This window comes from Bufo bufo, chromosome 2 (assembly GCF_905171765.1).
Source record: "Bufo bufo chromosome 2, aBufBuf1.1, whole genome shotgun sequence".
Lineage (NCBI taxonomy): Eukaryota > Metazoa > Chordata > Amphibia > Anura > Bufonidae > Bufo > Bufo bufo.
The window spans coordinates 300182280-300205409 of NC_053390.1; the positions used below are offsets into that span (position 1 = coordinate 300182280).

Sequence of the window (23130 nt, forward strand, 5' to 3'; positions counted from 1 at the left end):
ATGTAGCAGAGCTGTATGTGTAACCTGCATGTAGCAGTGCTGTGTACTGTGTAGCAGAGCTGTATGTGTAACCTGCATGTAGCAGGGCTGTATTTGTAACCTGCATGTAGCAGAGCTGTGTACTGTGTAGCAGAGCTGTATGTGTAACCTGCATGTAGCAGAGCTGTATGTGTAACCTGCATGTAACAGGCTGTGTACTGTGTAGCAGAGCTGTATGTGTAACCTGCACGTAGCCGTGCTGTGTACTGTGTAGCAGAGCTGTATGTGTAACCTGAATGTAGCAGAGCTGTGTACTGTGTAGCAGAGCTGTATGTGTAACCTGCATGTAGCAGAGCTGTGTACTGTTTAGCAGAGCTGTATGTGTAACCTGCATGTACCAGAGCTAGTTACTGTGTAGTAGAGCTGTATGTGTAACCTGGATGTAGCAGTGCTGTGTACTGTGTAGCAGATCTGTATGTGTACCCTGCATGTAGCAGAGCTGTGTACTGTGTAGCAGAGCTGTATGTGTAACCTGCATGTAGCAGTGCTGTGTACTGTGTAGCAGAGCTGTATGTGTAACCTGCATGTAGCAGGGCTGTGTACTGTGTAGCAGAGCTGTATGTGTAACCTGCATGTAGCAGAGCTGTATGTGTAACCTGCATGTAGCAGAGCTGTATGTGTAACCTGCATGTAGCAGAGCTGTGTACTATGTAGCAGAGCTGTATGTGTAACCTGCATGTAGCAGAGCTGTATGTGTAACCTGCATGTAGCAGAGCTGTGTACTGTGTAGCAGAGCTGTATGTGTACCCTGCATGTAGCAGAGCTGTATGTGTAACCTGCATGTAGCAGTGCTGTGTACTGTGTAGCAGAGCTGTATGTGTAACCTGCATGTAGCAGGGCTGTATTTGTAACCTGCATGTAGCAGAGCTGTGTACTGTGTAGCAGAGCTGTATGTGTAACCTGCATGTAGCAGAGCTGTATGTGTAACCTGCATGTAGCAGGCTGTGTACTGTGTAGCAGAGCTGTATGTGTAACCTGCACGTAGCCGTGCTGTGTACTGTGTAGCAGAGCTGTATGTGTAACCTGAATGTAGCAGAGCTGTGTACTGTGTAGCAGAGCTGTATGTGTAACCTGCATGTAGCAGAGCTGTGTACTGTTTAGCAGAGCTGTATGTGTAACCTGCATGTACCAGAGCTAGTTACTGTGTAGTAGAGCTGTATGTGTAACCTGGATGTAGCAGTGCTGTGTACTGTGTAGCAGATCTGTATGTGTACCCTGCATGTAGCAGAGCTGTGTACTGTGTAGCAGAGCTGTATGTGTAACCTGCATGTAGCAGTGCTGTGTACTGTGTAGCAGAGCTGTATGTGTAACCTGCATGTAGCAGGGCTGTGTACTGTGTAGCAGAGCTGTATGTGTAACCTGCATGTAGCAGAGCTGTATGTGTAACCTGCATGTAGCAGAGCTGTATGTGTAACCTGCATGTAGCAGAGCTGTGTACTGTGTAGCAGAGCTGTATGTGTAACCTGCATGTAGCAGAGCTGTATGTGTAACATGCATGTAGCAGTGCTGTGTACTGTGTAGTAGAGCTGTATGTGTAAGTTGCATGTAGCAGAGCTGTATTTGTAACCTGCATGTAGCAGTGCTGTGTACTGTGTAGCAGAGCTGTATGTGTAACCTGCATGTAGCAGAGCTGTATGTGTAACCTGCATGTAGCAGAGCTGTATGTGTAACCTGCATGTAGCAGAGCTGTATGTGTAACCTGCATGTAGCAGGCTGTGTACTGTGTAGCAGAGCTGTATGTGTAACCTGCACGTAGCCGTGCTGTGTACTGTGTAGCAGAGCTGTATGTGTAACCTGAATGTAGCAGAGCTGTGTACTGTGTAGCAAAGCTGTATGTGTAACCTGCATGTAGCAGAGCTGTGTACTGTGTAGCAGAGCTGTATGTGTAACCTGCATGTAGCAGAGCTGTATGTGTAACCTGCATGTAGCAGGCTGTGTACTGTGTAGCAGAGCTGTATGTGTAACCTGCACGTTGCCGTGCTGTGTACTGTGTAGCAGAGCTGTATGTGTAACCTGAATGTAGCAGTGCTGTGTACTGTGTAGCAGATCTGTATGTGTACCCTGCATGTAGCAGAGCTGTGTACTGTGTAGCAGAGCTGTATGTGTAACCTGCATGTAGCAGAGCTGTATGTGTAACCTGCATGTAGGAGAGTTGTATGTGTAACCTGCATGTAGCAGAGCTCTGTACTGTGTAGCAGAGCTGTATGTGTAACCTGCATGTAGCAGAGCTGTATGTGTAACCTGCATGTAGCAGAGCTGTGTACTGTCTAGCAGAGCTGTATGTGTAACCTGCATGTAGCAATGCTGTGTACTGTGTAGCAGAGCTGTATGTGTAACCTGCATGTAGCAGAGCTGTATGTGTAACCTGCATGTAGCAGGCTGTGTACTGTGTAGCAGAGCTGTATGTGTAACCTGCACGTAGCCGTGCTGTGTACTGTGTAGCAGAGCTGTATGTGTAACCTGAATGTAGCAGAGCTGTGTACTGTGTAGCAAAGCTGTATGTGTAACCTGCATGTAGCAGTGCTGTGTACTGTGTAGCAGATCTGTATGTGTACCCTGCATGTAGCAGAGCTGTGTACTGTGTAGCAGAGCTGTATGTGTAACCTGCATGTAGCAGAGCTGTATGTGTAACCTGCATGTAGGAGAGCTGTATGTGTAACCTGCATGTAGCAGAGCTGTGTACTGTGTAGCAGAGCTGTATGTGTAACCTGAATGTAGCAGAGCTGTGTACTGTGTAGCAGGGCTGTATGTGTAACATGCATGTAGCAGAGATGTGTACTGTGTAGCAGAGCTGTATGTGTAACCTGCATGTAGGAGAGCTGTGTACTGTGTAGCAGAGCTGTATGTGTAACCTGCATGTAGCATTGCTGTTTACTGTGTAGCAGAGCTGTATGTGTAACTTGCATGTAGCAGAGCTGTGTACTGTGTAGCAGAGCTGTATGTGTAACCTGCAGGTAGCAGTGCTGTGTACTGTGTAGCAGAGATGTGTACTGTGTTACAGAGATGTGTGTGTAACCTGCATGTAGTAGAGCTGTGTACTGTGTTACAGAGATGTGTGTGTAACCTGGGAACTATAAAAAAGTGTAAAAAAAATAATAATAATTAGATCACCCCCCTTTTCCCAAAATGAAAATAAAAGAACTGAAAAAATACACATCATGGGTGTCGCAATGTGTAAAAACACCCATTGTATAAAAATATATTCCCCATACGGCAAACAGTAAAACAGAAAAAAAAAGAGTCCAAATGTCCGATTCGTCGTTTTTGGTCGCTTCATTTGCTAGAATTTTTTTTATAAAAAGTGATCAAAAAGTCTTAAACACCCCAGAATGGTATGAGTGAAAAGTTCAGATTGCCCTGCAAAAAATGAGCCCCACCCAGCTCCGTACACATAATTACAAAAAAGTTATAGGGGTTAAAATAAAAAATAAATAAATCAGATTCTGGAAATCTCCTGTCACTCTGAGTTACTCAGAATTGGTAGCCCTAATTAATAAATACATGCAACATGAATGTATATATGCCGCTTCACACAAAACTAGATCACAAGTGTTAGGCCTCTTGCACATAAACGTTGTTGATCCATTCCGTGCATTGGGGACAGCAATTTGCAGTCCCCAATGCACGGGCAACGTGCGTGCAGCGGCCAGGACAGATCCAGACCTATTCAACTTGAATGGGTCCGTGAGCATGTTCTACTTTTTTGCTGTGCGGAGGGACGGCCAGAAACACCACGGAAGCACTCTGTAGTGCTTCTATGGGATCCGATCCGTGTTTCCGTTCCGTTCAAGTGAATGGGTCGACATCATGGATGCGGGATGCACACTGCTGGTGCCCTGTGTATTGCGGAACTGCCGTATGTGGTCCACAATACAACCACAGGCACACAGCGGCCATGTGCAAGAGGCCTTACAAAGATGGGATTTATGGTGCACATCCTCTTATGCTTCCCATATTCCACAGATTTATATCACACAGCTACTTACAGTTGTGCTGATAAGTTTACATACCCTTGCAGAACTTATGATTTCTTAAAGGGGTATTCTCATCTTCCCTTTTTTATACTTGCCTTTCTTGAGCGCGACGTTCACTTCCTGGATTCTTCTCCCGGCCGGGCCGTGCTTGCGCAGAAGACTGAATATTTTCTCCCGGCCGGGGAGCTCAATGTCCTGAACGTGCACGCCTATCATGTGCCATGGTGACTTATTCTTGGCCTGTATAGTATAGAGTCGGCTTGCGTGTTCGCGGCTCTGTACTATACTGGCCAGGAAGAAGTCATCATGGCGCATGCACGGTGGCATGCGTGTTCAGGACATTGCGCGGGCCGGCGGGATTCGACAGGAGAGGTGGCCGTAACCAGGGGAGACCAAAGACAACATCAGGTAAGAGGTGACTTATTTTCTAAAAAAGGGTGGGAATTGGGTAATAAAATGTATTTAGAAAAATGATCACTGTCAAATCATTAACAGATTTAACAGTGATCATTAAGATGAGAATACCCCTTTAACCATTGTTCAGAGAATATGAATGATAACACGGACACTTGTCTCTCGCTCATGGTTAGTGGTCGGCTGAAGCCATTTATGTCAAACAACTGTGTTTACTCTTTATAAATCATAATCACAACACAAACTCCCCAAATGACCCTGATCAGAAGTTTACACACCCCAGTTCTTAATACCATGTATTGCCCCCTTTAACATCAATGACAGCTTGAAGTCTTTTGTGGTAGTTGTGGATGAGGCTCTTTATTTTCTCAGATGGTAAAACTGCCCATTCTTCCTGTTGAAAATAAAAAAGCAATTCCATCACAGTTTTACAGGATTTTTATTTACGACATTCGATGTGCGATAAAACTGACTTACCGTACTTTTATTCGACAGGTCAGATCGAATCCGGCGATACCTTATATGTATAGTTTTTCTTGCGTTTTAATAGTGATAAAAAAATAAAATAAAAATCAGATTTATTTTTTTGTCGCCATATTTTGAGCCCTATAACTTTTTTGCAATTATGTGTACGGAGCTGGGTGGGGGCTCATTATTTGCGGGGCAATCTGAACTTTTCACTGATACTATTCTGGGGTGTTTAAGACTTTTTAATCACTTTTTATTAAAATTTTTGTAGCAAATGAAGCGACCAAAAACGGCAAATCGGACATTTGGACTCTTTTTTTTTTCTGTTTTGCTGTTTGCCTTATGGGGAATATATTTTTATACAATGGGTGTTTATACACATTGTGAAACCCATAATGTGTATTTTTTTAGTTCTTTTATTTTCATTTTGGGAAAAGGGGGGTGATCTGAATTTTTATGTTTATTTATTTTTTTACACTTTTTTATAGTTCCCAGGTTACACACACATCTCTGTAACACAGTACACAGCCCTGCTACATGCGGTTAGACACACTGCTCTATATACACAGTACACAGCTCTGCTACATGCAGGTTACACATACAGCTCTGCTACACAGTACACAGCTCTGCTACATGCAGGGTACACATACAGATCTGCTACACAGTACACAGCACTGCTACATGCAGGTTACACATACAGCTCTGCTACACAGTACACAGCTCTGCTACAGCCAGGGTACACATACAGCTCTGCTACATGCAGGTTACACATACAGCTCTGCTACACAGTACACAGCACTGCTACATGCAGGTTATACATACAGCTCTGCTACACAGTACACAGCTCTGCTACAGCCAGGGTACACATACAGCTCTGCTACATGCAGGTTACACATACAGCTCTGCTGCACAGTACACAGCACTGCTACATGCAGTTTACACATACAGCTCTGCTACACAGTACACAGCTCTGCTACATGCAGGTTAGACATACAGCTCTGCTACATACAGGTTACACATACAGCTCTGCTACACAGTACACAGCTCTGCTACATGCAGGTTACACATACAGCTCTGCTACATGCAGGTTACACATACAGCTCTGCTACACAGTACACAGAACTGCTACATGCAGGTTACACATACAGCTCTGCTACATGCAGTTTACACATACAGCTCTGCTACACAGTACACAGCTCTGCTACATGCAGGGTACACATACAGCTCAGCTACACAGTACACAGCTCTGCTACATGCAGGTTACACATACAGCTCTGCTGCACAGTACACAGCTCTGCTATATCCAGGGTACACATACAGCTCTGCTACATGCAGGTTACACATACAGCACTGCTACACAATACACAGCACTGCTACATGCAGGTTACACATACAGCTCTGCTACACAGTACACAGCACTGCTACATGCAGGTTACACATACAGCTTTGCTACACAGTACACAACTCTGCTACATGCAGGTTACTGTGATGTTTGTGATAGATCACTGTGACCTTTACCCTCTTTCTCCTGATGCATGATGGGGGAGGAGGAGCTGTACCAGGAAGTCAGACAGTGTGTGAGGGGAACCGGAAGCAGACACATGAGGCTGAGAAGGGATTGCATCTGATAAGGACAGAAGCTGTTTGGAATAAGACTCCTCCATGTAAGAATGCCATAATGTTCCGAGTAATAAACCTTGCTCTGGTTAAGTAGTACATCGGCCTGTGTGTGTAACTTGCTGAGCAGATACTGGCAGCATTGCCAGCGGCACCTGAGAGACACAGAGTGTCCAGGGGACATAACAGTGGCGACGAGGATTGTGGATTTTAGCACACATGGCCTTCATAGGGTTTATTCAACCATTTGATCCTGCAGCTGAGTCATGGATCTCCTGGGTGGAGAGGCTGGAACAGTATATGGAAGCAAATAATGTGACTGTTGAAAAGAAAGTTGCAGTTTTTCTCACTGCATTGGGTCAAGCTGCATATGGAACCCTCAGAGACCTTGTTTCTCCAGACAAGCCAGCCTCTAAGTCCCTGCCTGAGTTAATTCAGACGCTACATACACACTACAACCCGAAGCCGTTAGAAATCGCAGAGCGGTTTAAATTCTACAGTAGAAGGCAGCAGGCCGGGGAAGATATAAAGACATATATCATTGCTTTACGTAAACTAGCTGCCACTTGTCAGTTTGGAGACTACCTACAGACGGCTCTCCGTGACATGTTCGTCATGGGACTCTGCGACCCAGCCATACAGAAACGTTTACTCACAGAACCCGACTTGACTCTGACGAAAGCCACTGACCTTGCTACGGTCATGGAGTTGGCAACACGGGACGCCACCCTACTGAAGGCACCACCTACAACTCCTGCAAGCCAGTGTGAGGAAATATTCCACACCGCTATCACTCAACGCTCGAGACGGCCGTCCCCTGCCACTCAGCTTAAACCTCGCCACCCTAATTCTTCTGTCTCTGGGACCCCGACTTGCTACCGTTGTGGTAACACTACTCACAGTGCGCCTGCTTGCAAGTTCAAGGATGTCGTTTGTTTTCGCTGTGGAAAGACTGGTCATATTGGGCGCGTTTGCCGCAGCTCTCGCTCCCCGAACACTACCACAAAAGATAGACGTAAACAGACATTCCATGTGGATATGGACAATAACGGTTTTAGCTCTGATGAGGAGACATGTGTCCAGAATGTTGGACTGTTTCAAGTAGCTGGGAGTACTCCTGCGATTAAAGTGGATGTCACACTCAATGGCTGTCCTGTCTCCATGGATGTTGATACAGGGGCAGCTGTGTCTGTCATTTCATGGACTGATTTAAAGGCATCGGGTCTGTCCCTGCCGCTAAAACCTACAAAGCTCACACTACAAACCTACAGCAAGGAACTACTACAGCCCTTGGGTTATGTAAAACCCCTTGTTACATTAGGCAACCGCAGTCAAAGTCTACGCCTTTATGTTGTAAGGAATGGAGGTCCTCCGCTGTATGGAAGGGACTGGATCAAAGCCCTGGGCATGCCTCCTTTTACCATTGCCCAATGTACATTGCTTTCTAAAGTAGACCATTGGGTGGAATCCCTGAAGTCACGTTTTAAAGAGGTTTTTGAGGACTCTTTGGGCACCGTAAAAGGAAAGATGGCCCACCTCCTCTTGAAGCCTGGTGCTACACCTCGTTTTTGTAAGGCAAGATCAGTACCTTTTGCCTTGCGAAAAAAAGTGGAAGCAGAGCTGGACCACCTATTGGCTGAAAAGATCATAACGAAAGTGGATAGAAGTGAATGGGCATCACCAATTGTGCCTGTCAAGAAAAAGAATGGAGACATTAGGATTTGTGGTGATTTCAGGGTAGCTCTGAACAACCAACTTCTTGTGGATCAATACCCATTGCCTCGACTTGAAGATTTATTTGGCTCACTGGCTGGGGGGCAAAAGTTTACAAAAATAGACTTAAAGCAAGCTTACCTGCAACTGCAAGTACACCCAGATTCACGCCATCTGTTGACCATTAACACTCATAAAGGATTATTCCAGTATAACCGCATGGTTTTTGGCATAGCCCCAGCTCCAGCCATCTGGCAGCGGATCATGGATGAGGTACTGGCAGGAATACCTTTCACCCAATGTCTACTGGATGACATGCTCATCACTGGTCCCACTGATGAAGAACACAGAAAGAATGTTGAAGCTGTGCTAGAGAGACTCCAAAAGTATGGTTTGCGTGTCAATCTTTCAAAATGCGAATTTCTCAAGTCTCAACTGGAGTTTTGTGCCCACACGGTGGACCGACATGGGTTACACACTACTGAAGAAAAGGTTAAAGCCCTTACCCATGCCCCTACCCCCCGGAATGTCACCCAGCTCAGGTCCTACCTTGGCCTCCTAAATTACTACCACCGTTTCTTGCCGAACCTAGCACACCAGCTCTACCCATTACATCGCTTACTGGATGCAAGAGCTAAATGGATATGGACAGACAAATGTGAAGAAGCTTTTCGGCTTTCTAAAGAACTCATTCTGTCTTCTCGAGTTCTGGTCCACTATGATTTAAAGAAACCCGTCATCCTGGCTTGTGATGCCTCGCCTTATGGACTGGGTGCCGTGCTTTCCCATGTCATGCCGGATGGCACGGAGCGCCCCATTTCTTTTGCCTCCAGGTCTTTAACCTCAGCAGAACAAAACTACTCCCAGATTGACAAGGAAGCTTTGGCCATTGTATGGGCCACAAAAAAATTTCACGCGTACATCTATGGTCGGGAGTTCACACTTATCACTGACCACAAACCTCTGTTGTCAATACTGAACCCTCAGAAAGGAATTTCTACAACAACCGCATCTCGCTTACAAAGGTACGCTTTATTTTTAGGAGCTTATGCTTATTCTATCAGATACCGCTCCCATGATACCCATGGAAATGCAGATGCATTTTCCAGATTGCCACTAAGAGATGACCACCCACTAAGAGAGGTACGTGTAGTGGAAGTACACAGGCCACAATCTTGCATGTCCACCTCCCTGATTGCCAGACATACAGCCACAGATCCTTTCCTGTCTCAGATATTCTCTTATGTTCAGACTGGATGGCCAGAGAGAGTTTCAGGTGAATTTCGTCCGTACTTTGCCAGAAAATGTGAGCTTGTGACTAATGCTGGTTGCCTACAATGGGGCAATAGAGTGATTGTACCCCAGTACTTGCAATCAACCATGCTAAGGATACTGCATGAAGGCCATCCTGGTGTGGTGCGCATGAAGCAGCGAGCCCGGAGCTATGTTTGGTGGCCACAAATGGATACAGCAATTGAAGATTATGTTGCTCAATGTCCTGGGTGCTGTCAAGCCCAGCGACCCCAAAAGAGAGGAACCCTGCAACCTTGGCCATGGCCAACAGAACCGTGGTCCAGACTCCATCTTGATTTTGCTGGCCCCATCCAGGGTAAAATGTATTTGATCGTGGTAGATGCGCATTCAAAATGGCCGGAGGTTTTTCAAATGCCTTCTATTACCTCAGCTGCTACCATTCTAGTCTTAAGGAAGCTTTTTGCTCAATATGGCTTGCCAACAGCCATAGTCTCCGACAATGGAACTCAATTTACATCGCATGAGTTTCAATCCTTCCTTAGTGGCTTGGGCGTCCAACACTACAAAACAGCTTCTTATCATCCAGCTTCAAATGGGCTGGCAGAACGATTTGTGCAGACATTTAAGAAGCACTTACTGTCCACTCTGGACCAGGTTGGACTGTCAGAAGAGAAGCTACTGGAATTCTTGATCATGTACCGTAACACGAAACACGCTACTACTGGGCTGTCACCGGCTTTTCTTATGTTTGGCAGGCATCTCCGCACCAAACTTGATTTAGTTCGTCCGCAGGAACAGTCACCAACACCTCCTCCGCCGGGCCGTCTGGGATTCCGTGCCGGTGATCTTGTATGGTCTCGGAATTACAGAGCTTTGCCTCCTTGGCTTCCTGGCGTTATTGATGGAACTCTTGGCAGAAGAATGTACCTTGTCCGCCTGGAGGAAGGCATTTGTGTTCGGCGACACCTTTCACAATTGAGGAAACGCATTTGCCGGCCACTAGTGACAAAACCGACCCCTCTTTCTAACCACCCACCAGAGTCTACTCTGAACTCTGCTGGTGACATATGGCATGGTGTCTGGCATGATCCCACAAGTTTACAACCAAACCCTGAACCAGTTGGTGACCATATTCCTGAGGAGCCCGGACATGTGCCTGGAGTTACAGAGACTGATTTGTCTGTGGGACGCCCACTGACATCTCCAGAACCTTTGACTGACTCTATCCCTCCCGGTGCTGTGCCTCTGCGTAAGTCTACCCGTCAAAGACGTCAAACGCCGCGCTGGCAAAGTGCTGAAATCTTACGGGACACATTGGAGGTCAGGGAACAGAGACAAAGGGCTCATGAAGTGCTGCGGAAATCACAGAACTGAGTTGGAGATACTACTTGCTGAACTGATCTCGCTTGCCTTGTTATGTTATGTGTTCAACATTTGTTCTCTTGTTATGTTTTTGTTTTTTTTGGGAAGGAAAGGAGGTGTGATGTTTGTGATAGATCACTGTGACCTTTACCCTCTTTCTCCTGATGCATGATGGGGGAGGAGGAGCTGTACCAGGAAGTCAGACAGTGTGTGAGGGGAACCGGAAGCAGACACATGAGGCTGAGAAGGGATTGCATCTGATAAGGACAGAAGCTGTTTGGAATAAGACTCCTCCATGTATGAATGCCATAATGTTCCGAGTAATAAACCTTGCTCTGGTTAAGTAGTACATCGGCCTGTGTGTGTAACTTGCTGAGCAGATACTGGCAGCATTGCCAGCGGCACCTGAGAGACACAGAGTGTCCAGGGGACATAACAGTTACACATACAGCTCTGCTACATGCAGATTACACATACATCTCTGCTACACAGTACACAGCTCTGCTACATGCAGGTTACAAATACAGCTCTGCTACATGCAGGTTACACATACAGCTCTGCTACACAGTACACAGCACTGCTACATGCAGGTTACACATACAGCTCTGCTACATGCAGGTTACACATACAGCTCTGCTACACAGTACACAGCCCTGCTACATGCAGGTTACACATACAGCTCTGCTACATGCAGGTTACACATACAGCTCTGCTACATGCAGGTTACACATACAGCTCTGCTGCACAGTACACAGCCCTGTTACATGCAGATTACACATACAGCTCTGCTACACAGTACACAGCACTGCTACATGCAGGTTACACATACAGCTCTGCTACACATTACACAGCTCTGCTACATGCAGGTTACACATACAGCTCTGCTACACAGTACACAGCTGGGCTACATGCAGGTTACACATACAGCTCTGCTACATGCAGGTTACAAATACAGCTCTGCTACACAGTACACAGCTCTGCTACATGCAGGGTACACATACAGCTCTGCTACACAGTACACAGCTCTACTACATGCAAGTTACACATACAGCTCTGCTACACAGTACACAGCACTGCTACATGCAGGTTACACATACAGCTCTGCTACACAGTACACCGCTCTGCTACATGCAGGTTACACATACAGCTCTGCTACACAATACACAACACTGCTACATGCAGGTTACACACACATCTCTAGTACAGAGCTCTATTTGATGGCTACAGTTCTGTACATTCTACCAGCTGCTGTGCACATCTGACCCCTCCCACACACGTGACTCGTCACATGGTCATGACATCATCATAGGTCCTTTGCCTCTCCAGCAGCTATCAGCTCTGTCAGGTGAAGAGTGTGTGTAGTAGGGCATATTTTGAGTTAGGGAGGACGGAGTTTTGGCTGATGTCTGACGGAGTTTTGGCTGATGTCTGACGGAGTTTTGGCTGATGTCTGACGGAGTTTTGGCTGATGTCTGACGGAGTTTTGGCTGATGTCTGACAGAGTTTTGGCTGATGTCTGACGGAGTTTTGGCTGATGTCTGACGGAGTTTTGGCTGATGTCTGACGGAGTTTTGGCTGATGTCTGACGGAGTTTTGGCTGATGTCTAATGGAGTTTTGGCTGATGTCTGACAGAGTTTTGGCTGATGTCTGACGGAGTTTTGGCTGATGTCTGACGGAGTTTTGGCTGATGTGTGACGGAGTTTTGGCTGAGTGACGACAGAGTTTTGGCTGATGTGTGACGGAGTTTTGGCTGAGGGACGACGGAGTTTTGGCTGAGGGACGACGGAGTTTTGGCTGAGGGACGACGGAGTTTTGGCTGAGGGACGACGGAGTTTTGGCTGAGGGACGACGGAGTTTTGGCTGAGGGACGACGGAGTTTTGGATGAGGGACGACGGAGTTTTGGATGAGGGACGACGGAGTTTTGGCTGATGTCTGAGGTCTGATGGAGTTTTGGCTGATGTCTGAGGGACGACGGAGTTTTGGATGAGGGAGGACGGAGTTTTGTCTTAGGTCTGATGGAGTTTTGCCTGACGGAGGATGGAGTTGTGGATGATGTCTGATGATGTCCTAATATGTATGCCGTATAAACGGATTTCTGAATCTGTCATCACCAGAAAAAACATTATGTTATGTAGGGACGATCAGCTGTGATGCTAGCGCAGGGCGGCGCTGTCTTCAGACACTCCCTCCCTCCTTTAAATGTTTTCTTTTACTATTGTTCCTCCTTGTGTTTTCTTTTACCCTACTGTCCTCTCTGATATCCTGTCTGCTTGGCCCGTTCCTCAGTTACAGCTTGCGCTCCACAGCTGGACCCACTTCTGGCCTGTGGAACACAACTTCCGTTCCGGATGCGTTCCACCCGTGTTCGGGTTTGGCTTGAAGAAAAGGTGGCAACCCTAATGCCACCTGCTTAGCGGCCTTGGCCTGGCTCTCATGGCACTTCACTCATATATATTACCCCTTCATTATTCAATACCTGCCCACACACCTAACACTCAGGGAGGAAGTGATACTGACTGTTACTCACTGTCAGTGCCGCTTTCAGGCTACCTGTGGTGTCTGGACAAACTGAACTAGTCCTGAAGAGGCAGTTGCGCAGCCATCTTCTCCTTCTTCTTGCTCCGGCTCCGCACTGTCTTTCCTGCCTGGAAGGTGGGCGGAGCCTATCAGTGTGAAGTGCCATACTGCCGTGCTAAACCGCTCCTCACTCTGCTCTGCAGCGCTGTGCAGTGCAGCAGAGGCAGAGGGAAAATAAAAAAACACAGTGATTTAAGATTTTTTTGTGCCAGCGGCCAGCGCCCCCCTGCAGTCTGGCACCCGGGGCAACAGCCCCCTGCACCCCCCCCCCCCCCACGCTATGCCACTGGACACGCGTGCATTACGTTCTAGTGCTCCCACATTTATAGTTAATCCATTTGGTAGGTACTGTGACGTCAGTATTACAGGTGTAATTTATCGCCATCTACATTCACTGTGCATAGCTAATCCCTTCTAGTAAACAAAAAGAAAAGCATACAGCACCCTTCAGTAAAGAAAAAAACCTGTGTGTGCCCCTGCCATGCAATGGCTCTTTAGTGGAGCAAAATAAAGAAATGGAGGCAGCACCAATAAAGTAGTGGAGAAAAAAATGTCCTCCCCCTATGCCAGTTCATCCTCCTCATGGCTCAGGTGGCCATGAAATGGAGGTGCCACATCTTCTGTCCCCTTGCCAATCAGATTTCTCAGCATCCACTCCAATATGTGAGAGAGTGGAATGGCATCATTCCTCCCGCAGTTCTGCTGACTGACAAATATAGTGGCTTTCTCAAAGGGCCTGAGCAAACAGCACGTGTCACACATTAGCTGCCACAGGCTAGTGAGGAAGTTACACCGGGGAGTAGACCTGTCTGTCTGCAGGATTAAGAAATTGTTGACTGCCTTCCTCTGCTTGTACCGGCAGATTGGTCAGTCCTCCCTGACGCAGCGCGTTCTTCCCATTATCAGTAACCATGGTTCCTATCTCCAGTTGGCGAGGAGACAGCCAGTGTTCAATTTCTTTATTGATGACGCCAAGCAATTCCTCCCCATTGTGTCTCCGTTCACCAAGGTTGGCCAGGTGCAGAACTGCGTGACAATGCCTAGCTTTGCATAGGTGATATGCTGGGGGACCACTGTGAACTGTGCCTAATGGGGAGGGTGAGGACAAGGTGGAGGATGGAATGACATTTACGACATATACCCAGTGGGCTTTGAATTACATATATTGTCCTTGACCATAGTTACAGCTCCATACATCAGCGCTGGCGTGAACTGTACCAGACACCGAGAGGCCCAAGGACTGGCCCACCTTTTTCTCAGTGTATACATGTGCAGGGCTGGTACAGCTTATTTGGAAAAGTAATGTTGGCTTGGGACTCTCCACCTTGGGTGGGTACAAGCCATCAGTTCAACTACATAGAAAGGAAAGGACTGTAGTACCAGCAACTTGGCCAGGTGCACATTCAGCTTCTGAACCATTGAATGAGTGCACACATACTGTTGTCAAAAATTGATTTGTTTCTGTCGAAACAAGTGATGAGGTGTAGGACGAGCATCGGGAGCAATAGACAACATTGAAGTCGATGTGAAGGAACGACAGCTTCTTTCTGCTGACATTGTCAAGCCCTGACTGATGCAGGCCGCTCACAGATGCAAAGGTTGCCACATCAGGCTGCAACACTAAATGAGTGGCACGGTTTTCCCATGCCACTTTATGGTAACGCTCCATATGTTGACGCAGGGCCATCGTGCCAACATTAGCATCCTGGCCGCCCCTCACCTTCTGCCCACATATCCTGCATACCGCAGTGACGTACACCAGTGACTTGGGGAAAAAATCCCACACTGCTGAATATTGCATTTTACCTCCACCACTGCGTAATGCCTGCCTGCCACTGCTTTAACGAACCTGTGCACTGCTATTGTGTGCCTCACAGGTAGTCTCCTGAGTAGCAGACATTGTACCCCTCCTGGATTTGGCTGCAGATCTCTCCCACTGCTTCCACCCTACTGTCACACGGGCACGCTTCCACCATGCTGCCTCACAGGCATGCTGCCACCCTCTCCCCCTGATGATGACAGCTACATCATCAGCTACATCTTTTTGGTCATCACTTGTGTCACCCTCACCTGTCTTTTGAGCACTTCCCTGACCTCTCGCAACACGTGCTGCCACCCGACTGTCATCATTGGTAGTTGCACGCCTCAAGGAGTCTGGACCTCTCCTCCAAGCCTGGGCTGTCCTGTAACTGCTGACTGTCCTCCCAAAGCTCATCGTCGATGAAAAGCGGAGCAAAGCTGGCGGCTATCATTACTTCGCTAGCAGAAGGAGCAGCAAAATCAAAAGGCATGATCAAGGACACGTGAGGGCATAGAGGTAGTTTCTGGGCCATGCCAACTAAGCGTGGTGTCAGAGGAACCCACCGATTCCTGGCTGTGTGTATCTGTTGTCACTTGAGATGATGTGGAAGAGTGAGACAACCATTCCAATTCAGCTGGATTGTAAGTCAAAATATGACCGCTGAATGACACTGTCATCTCCGGCCTTTTGCTGTGGCTGCTATCACCCCCCTTCTGCTGCTACTTGTGCCGACTACAGCAACATTTTTGTCCACTGGCCATTCCTTTGGAGGACCCAGGCAACTGTCTGTTAGCCATAGTGTATAACAACTGTATCGCTAACAGAACGGATTAGCTATGATAAATTTCGCTCCACTGCCGCTATGTACAGGGAAATAAATTACACCTGCCCGTTAGACTGACGCAATGTAATGCTACAGCTAACAGAAGGGATTAGCTATAAATGTCGGTGCACTGCACAGTGATGCACACAGCGATATATTAGACCTGCCTTTAATAGTGATGCAGAGTAACTGTTTTGCTAACAGAATGTATTAGCTATAAATGTCAGTGCACTGCACAGTGATGCACATGGTGATATATGACACCTGCATTTAATACTGAGGCACACTAACTGTATCACTAAAATGACGGATTAGCTCTGAATGTCGGTGCACTGCACAGTGATGCACATGGTGATATATGACACCTGCCTTTAATACTGAGGCACACTAACGGGAACAAAAATTTTAACAACAGGTTCCCTACTCAACGGCGGACATGCGGCGTCACAACATATGTTTACATATACATATATATGCAACACACATACACATAAATACACCATATACATGGTACACATACATAAATACACCATATATGCACTACACACACCTACCACACAACTAAGGAGCTAAACTATCAACAGAGGCGCAAACCAATGGAAGCAAACATCTCCAGCTGCCGCTGCCAGAGCACCGGATCGGGACTCAGCCAGTAAATGCCGTTCTCCAATCCAGTTGTTATTTTAACAACCGGATCTGGAGAACTGAAGGCAACTGGCTGAATCCCATGCCTGGGAATAACTAAAATAACGAATTAACTCTGAATAATGGTGCAGTGCTTTACAAGTATTAGCATTATTCCGTCCCCAATGGGGCTCACAATATAAGTTCCCTATCAGCATGTCTTTGGAGTGTGGAAGAAAACTGGAAGAAACCCACGCAAAATGGGGAGAACATACAAACTTCATACAGATGTCCTTGGTCAGATTCAAACCTAGGTCCTCAGTGATGCAAGGCACCAGTGCTAACCATTGAGCCGCTGTGCTACCCCTATAATCCAAACCTCTCACTCCCGTCTCCAATACCAGCTCTCTGGAATGCCCTACCTCAAGCAAATAGGTTCATTCCCAACTCTAGTTCCTAAAAACACATAACAAATCTTTTTTGGGATGGCCTGTCACATCCCTTAATCTAACTTTTCTCAATTTCCTCCTCCTTCTTTCAGGACTTTAACCGTCAACCAACAGTATCCATAGAAGGATACTGTTGGCCCAGAAGGAGTGGAGCAAAGGATAGGAGTGGCAGTTGCCCTGTCTGCAATACCCTCTTATAGTGGCAATACTCAGAACTATGCTCCCTAGGGCCTGGCAGTAATAGGAGGGCGCGCTCTTTCTTGCCTCAGGGCACACCCTGATGTTGGGTCCCTTGCCTGGTGGTAGTTGGGGTGCCTTTGGTGTTAACATTTTGTATGGGTGCAAGGCAGGGCATGTAGGAGCAGTGGCTGGCGTATGGTGCAGGAGTTAGTAACCAGGCCAGTTGTAGTAAAATAAACGTCTCTCATTACTAAAATGCAGAATAGAAGTTGTAGTACATCCACTGGTATCAAAACACAGTTACAAATAATTCATAGTGCAAATCTTGCCAGATATCAATGCATGGATTTGAGCAAGGATGGGAATTGTAGTACACTTTTCCCCTGTCTCACTAAAGTCTCTCTCAGCAGAATTTATGGTGGCCAATATTACTCTTGCAATGATGGTTGTAATTCCCAATTGAGGGGTACAGGGCTTAAGATGTGATGGCCAAGACTGTGTTCAAGTGTTTAACAATGTCCATCTACTGCAGTAAAGTCTCTATCAGCCTTAATCACAAAATATTTTACTGACTGACTCCAATGCTCAACCATGCAGACTTTGGAACTTCTAATTTTCTCTCTCTATTCCCGGAGTACTGTAAAATAAGTAAGGTCCTTTAGTAGATAATTCTCTGAAACTTTGGGCCAGTACTGTCACAGCTCTCACATCCTCAAGTAACTCACAACTCCCTAGACTGAGATATGGGCAGATCCAGACCTAACTTGCTACAGGGGTTGAATCAGGATTGTTAAATAGATGAGATAACATTAAATAGCCTTAAACAACAAAAACAGTATGCAAGTACCCTGGTCTGAGGCACCACCACACCCTATGGACTCAAAAGTACTACAGATATCAGCTGGTGACTGGCTAATGCAGCCTTATAACTACTTCCCTACTGTGTTAAGATGGCTGGACCATTGTACAAAGCACTTTTTACCTGTTGTGTCACCCGTGTTTCCTCATAGATTGTAAGCTCTTGTGAGCAGGGCCCTCTTTCATCATGTTTTAATTGTTGAATTGTTTGTTACAATGCAATGTAAGATTTTGTTTGTACATGAAGCCTCTGATTGTAAAGCACTGTGGAATATGTTGGCGCTATATATATAAAGATTATTTGTAATAATAACGGCTAGTGAAATATCTTTCCATTCTCTTTAATAGGAGAAGGATTTATTCATCACAAAAAGCTATTTCATTATCTTGGAGAGTCACTGTCTTTTCATACAATTTAATTTAATTTAAAAGAGAATGGTGCAACTAGCAAATTTCTAAATCACTTCATTTAAAAAATATGCCTGCACCCACCTAAAATAAGCTGTAAAATCCTGTCCTCTAGGGCAGTGTTTCCCAACCAGTGTGCCTCCAGCTGTTGCAAAACTACAACTCCCAGCATGCCCGCACAGCCAAAGGCTGTTCGGGCATGCTGGGAGTTGTAATTTTGCAACAGCTGGAGGCACACTGGTTGGGAAACACTGCTCTAGGGGTCTCACTTCCACCTAAGTTGCAGTCTACTGCCTTATTTCAGGCACGAACCATCCCTAGTAACAGAGACTCCGAAGACGGCTGAGAGGTATTGGGGACATGTCAAAGCTAGCTGAGATTATGAGCCTGATAAAACAACTGCTTAAAGCTGAAAACAAACATAGTGATAAGTAAGGGAAAGAACTAGTGTTGAGCAAGCACCAAAGTGCTCGGGTGTTCGAGTAGAACACTTAGCCGAGTGGTTAAGTGCCTTGCCTCTAATGCAAAAGGTTATGAGTTTGAATCCTGGCAGAAAATTTTCTGAAATACAGGCTAAATTAGATTTAAATACACTGGGGTGTCCCCAAGCACTGACTCTATATATGGACATAGCTATATATGGAGTCAAAGCAGGGACTTCTAAGCCACAGACTCACACTGAGGGATTCCCTCACTGTACAGCGATCTTCTGCATATAAAAAATAGAGGCTAAATTAGATTTAAATACACTGACTCGAGCATCGCGCTCGAGCACACGTGTTGTTCGGCCTCATGCTTGCTCAACACTAGAAAGGACGTTACAGCAATACAGTGCTGGCAGAAGGGAGACATCCCCTGCTTCTGAGTGAAATGCATTTAGCTGTGCAGCTGAAATAGGGAATAATAAGGCTATGTTCTGTTACAGTTCGGTCCATATATATTTGGACAGAGGCAACATTTTTCTAATTCTTGTTCTGTACATTACCACAATGGATTTTGAACAAAACAATTCAAATGCAGTTGAAGTTCAGACTTTCAGCTTTAATTCAGTGGGTTGAACAAAAGGATTGCATAAAAATTTGAGGAACTAAAGCATTTTTTTAACTCAATCCCTTCATTTCCGGGGCTCAAAAGTAATTGGACAAATTAAATAATTGTAAATAAAATGTTAATTTCTAATGCTTGGTTGAAAACTCTTTGTTGGCAATGGCTGCCTGAAGTCTTGAACTCATGGACATCACCAGACACTGTGTTTCCTCTTTTTTAATGCTCTGCCAGGCCTTTACTGCAGCTGTTTTCAATTGCTGTTTGTTTGTGGGCCTTTCTGTCTGAAGTTTAGTCTTTAACAAGTGAAATGCGTGCTCTATTGGGTTTAGATCAGGTGACTGACTTGGCCATTCAAGAATATTCCACTTCTTTGCTTTAATAAACTCCTGTGTTGCCTTGGCTTTATGTTTTGGGTCATTGTCCATCTATAACACTGAACAATCAGTTTGGCCACATTTGGCTGTATTTGAGCATACAGTATGTCTCTGAAAACCCCAGAATTCATCCTGCTGCTTCTGTCCTGTGTCACATCATCAATAAACACTAGGGCCCCAGTGCCACTGGCAGCCATGCATGTCTAAGCCATCACACTGCCTCCGCCGTGTTTTACAGATGATGTGGTTTGCTTTGGATCATGAGCTGTACCATGCCTTCGCCATACTTTTTTGTTTCCATCATTCTGGTAGAGGTTGATCTTGGTTTCATCTGTCCAAAGAATGTTCTTCCAGTAGTGTGCGTTTCTTTTTTAGATGTTTTTTAGCAAAGTCCAATCTAGCCTTCTTATTCTTGAGCTTTATGAGTGGCTTGCACCTTGCATTGAACCCTCTGTATTTACTTTCATGCAGTCTTCTCTTTATGGTAGATTTGGATATTGATACGCCTATATACTGGAGAGTGTTGTTCACTTGGTTGGCTGTTGTGAAGGGGTTTTTCTTCACCATGGTAATTAGTCTGCGATCATTTACCACTGTTGTCTTCCGTGGGCATCCAGGTCTTTTTGCATTGTTAAGGTCACCAGTGCTTTCTTTATTTCTCAGGATGTACCAAACTGTAGATTTTGCCACTCCTAATAGTGTAGCAATTTCTCGGATGGGTTTTTTCTGTTTTCGCAGATGAAGGATGGCTTGCTTCACCTGCATGGAGATCTCCTTTGACCACATGTTTACTTCTCAGCAAAGTCTTCAAAATGCAAGCACTACACCTCAAAACAACTCCAGGCCTTTTATGTGCTTAATTTAGAATGAAATAACGAAGGAATTGTCCATATCTGCCCATGAAACAGCCTTTGAGTCAATTGTCTAATTACTTTTGGTCCTTTTAAAAACAGGATGCCACATGTAAAGGAGCTGAAACTCCTACACCCTTCATCCAATTTTAAAGTGGATACCTTCAAAAGAAAGCTAAAAGTCTGGACTTTATGTCCATGTCCATTATATAACTGTAACTTGAATATGTATTAGTAAACAGGTAATAAAAACGAAATTTGTGTCAGTGTCCAAATATATATGGACTTAATTGCATGATTGTACAAAGAAACACAGCCATTATGCAAACTTATATTAAAAACTCAGGTATGCTTTAAGGTGCACTCAATAATAGGGCTTATGCCTAAAACTAGTGCATTTTTCTAACCTAGTTTTTATGCTTTTTATATGATAATTTAGCTTTATTATGTATTTCAGAAGCCTCCATAATGTCCCCTCCAGTGATAGCTGGTATTATCGGAGCAATCTCTCTTCTTCTTTGTTTTACTCTGGCACTTTGGTTCTACATGAAAAGTAAAAGATGTAAGTATGTTCAGGATATAAAATTTTTCTTTGTTTCTTTTATCACTCAACATAACAAAAGTATAACAGTAATCTATGACCACATAAGATATATACAGAACAAGAGTCTATTGTCTACCAATGAAAAACACATGTGATGACACAAGTCTTTAGCACAGGTAATGTTAATTGGCCATATGTGACAATTAGAGTTGAGCGGACACCTGGATGTTCGGGTTCGACGGGTTCGGCCGAACTTCACAAAAAAGTTCGAGTTCGGGACCCACAAAAAAGTTCGAGTTTCATCACATATTGTACTTCATGACACTGCTAAAATGAAGTCAAAAAATGTAATTTTTATTTATAAAAAAATACCAAATTTACCAAAAATTTGTAAAAAATTGCAAATTTCCAAGTTTCAATTTCTCTATTTCTATAATACATAGTAATACCTCCAAAAATAGTTATTACTTTACATTCCCCATATGTCTACTTCATGTTTGGATCATTTTGGGAATGATATTTTATTTTTTGGGGATGTTACAAGGCTTAGAAGTATAGAAGCAAATCTTCAAAAACCCAATTTTTAGGTCACTTTGCGAGGCTTACACAATAGAAACCACCCAAAAATGACCCCATTCTAGAAACTACACCCCTCAAGGTATTCAAAACTGATTTTACTAACTTTGTTAACCCTTTAGGTGTTCCACAAGAATTAATGGAAAATAGAGATACAATTTCAAAATTTCACTTTTTTGGCAGATTTTCCATTTTAATCATTTTTTTCCAGTTACAAAGCAAGGGTTAAGAGCCAAACAAAACTCAATATTTATGGCCATGATTCTGTAGTTTACATAAACACCCCATATGTGGTCGTAAACTGCTGTACGGGCACACGGCAGGGCGCAGAAGGAAAGGAATGCCATACGGTTTTTGGAAGGCAGGTTTTGCTGGACTGTTTTTTTTTACACCATGTCCCATTTGAAGCCCCCCTGATGCACCCCTAGAGTAGAAACTCCATAAAAGTGACCCCATCTAAGAAACTACACCCCTCAAGGTATTCAAAACAGATTTTACAAACGTCGTTAACCCTTTAGGTGTTCCACAAGAGTTATTGGCAAATGGAGATGAAATTTCAGAATTTATATTTTTGGGAAAATTTCACATTTTAATCAATTTTTCCTAGTAACAAAGCAAGGGTTAACAGCCAAAAAAAACTCAATATTTATGGCCCTGATTCTTTAGTTTACAGAAACACCCCATATGTGGTCATAAACTGCTGTACGGGCACACGGCAGGGCGCAGAAGGAAAGGAATGCCATACGGTTTTTGGAAGGCAGATTTTGCTGGACACCATGTCCCAATTGAAGCCCCTCTGATGCACCCCTAGAGTAGAAACTCCAAAATAGTGACCCCATTTTAGAAACTACGGGATAGGGTGGCAGTATTGTCGGTACTAGTTTAGGGTACATATGATTTTCGGTTGCTCTATATTATACTTTTTGTGAGGCAAGGTAACAAGAAATAGCTGTTTTGGCACCGTTTTTTATTTTTTGTTATTTACAACATTCATCTGACAGGTTAGCTCATGTGATATTTTTATAGACCAGATTGTCACGGATGCGGCGATACCTAATATGTATACTTTTTTTTTTATTTATGTAAGTTTTACACAATGATTTCATTTTTGAAGCAAAAAAAATCATATTTTAGTGTTTCCATAGTCTGAGAGCCATAATTTTTTCAGTTTTTGG

At 44.9% G+C, this 23130-nt stretch overlaps 1 protein-coding gene across 6 annotated transcripts in view; it reads left to right on the plus strand.

Annotated features, from left to right (window-relative positions):
- LOC120988984 (Fc receptor-like protein 5) overlaps positions 1 to 23130 on the plus strand; it is a 157282-nt gene that overhangs the window by 105438 nt on the left and 28714 nt on the right. For all 6 annotated transcript variants that reach the window (XR_005776211.1, XM_040416817.1, XM_040416819.1 and 3 more), the window contains one exon: positions 21293 to 21397. Coding sequence is in view for 5 of the 6 variants with exons in the window: in XM_040416817.1 (XP_040272751.1) it covers positions 21293 to 21397 (105 nt within the window). In the remaining variant the exon portion in view is untranslated. The remainder of the gene's footprint in view (positions 1 to 21292; positions 21398 to 23130) is intronic.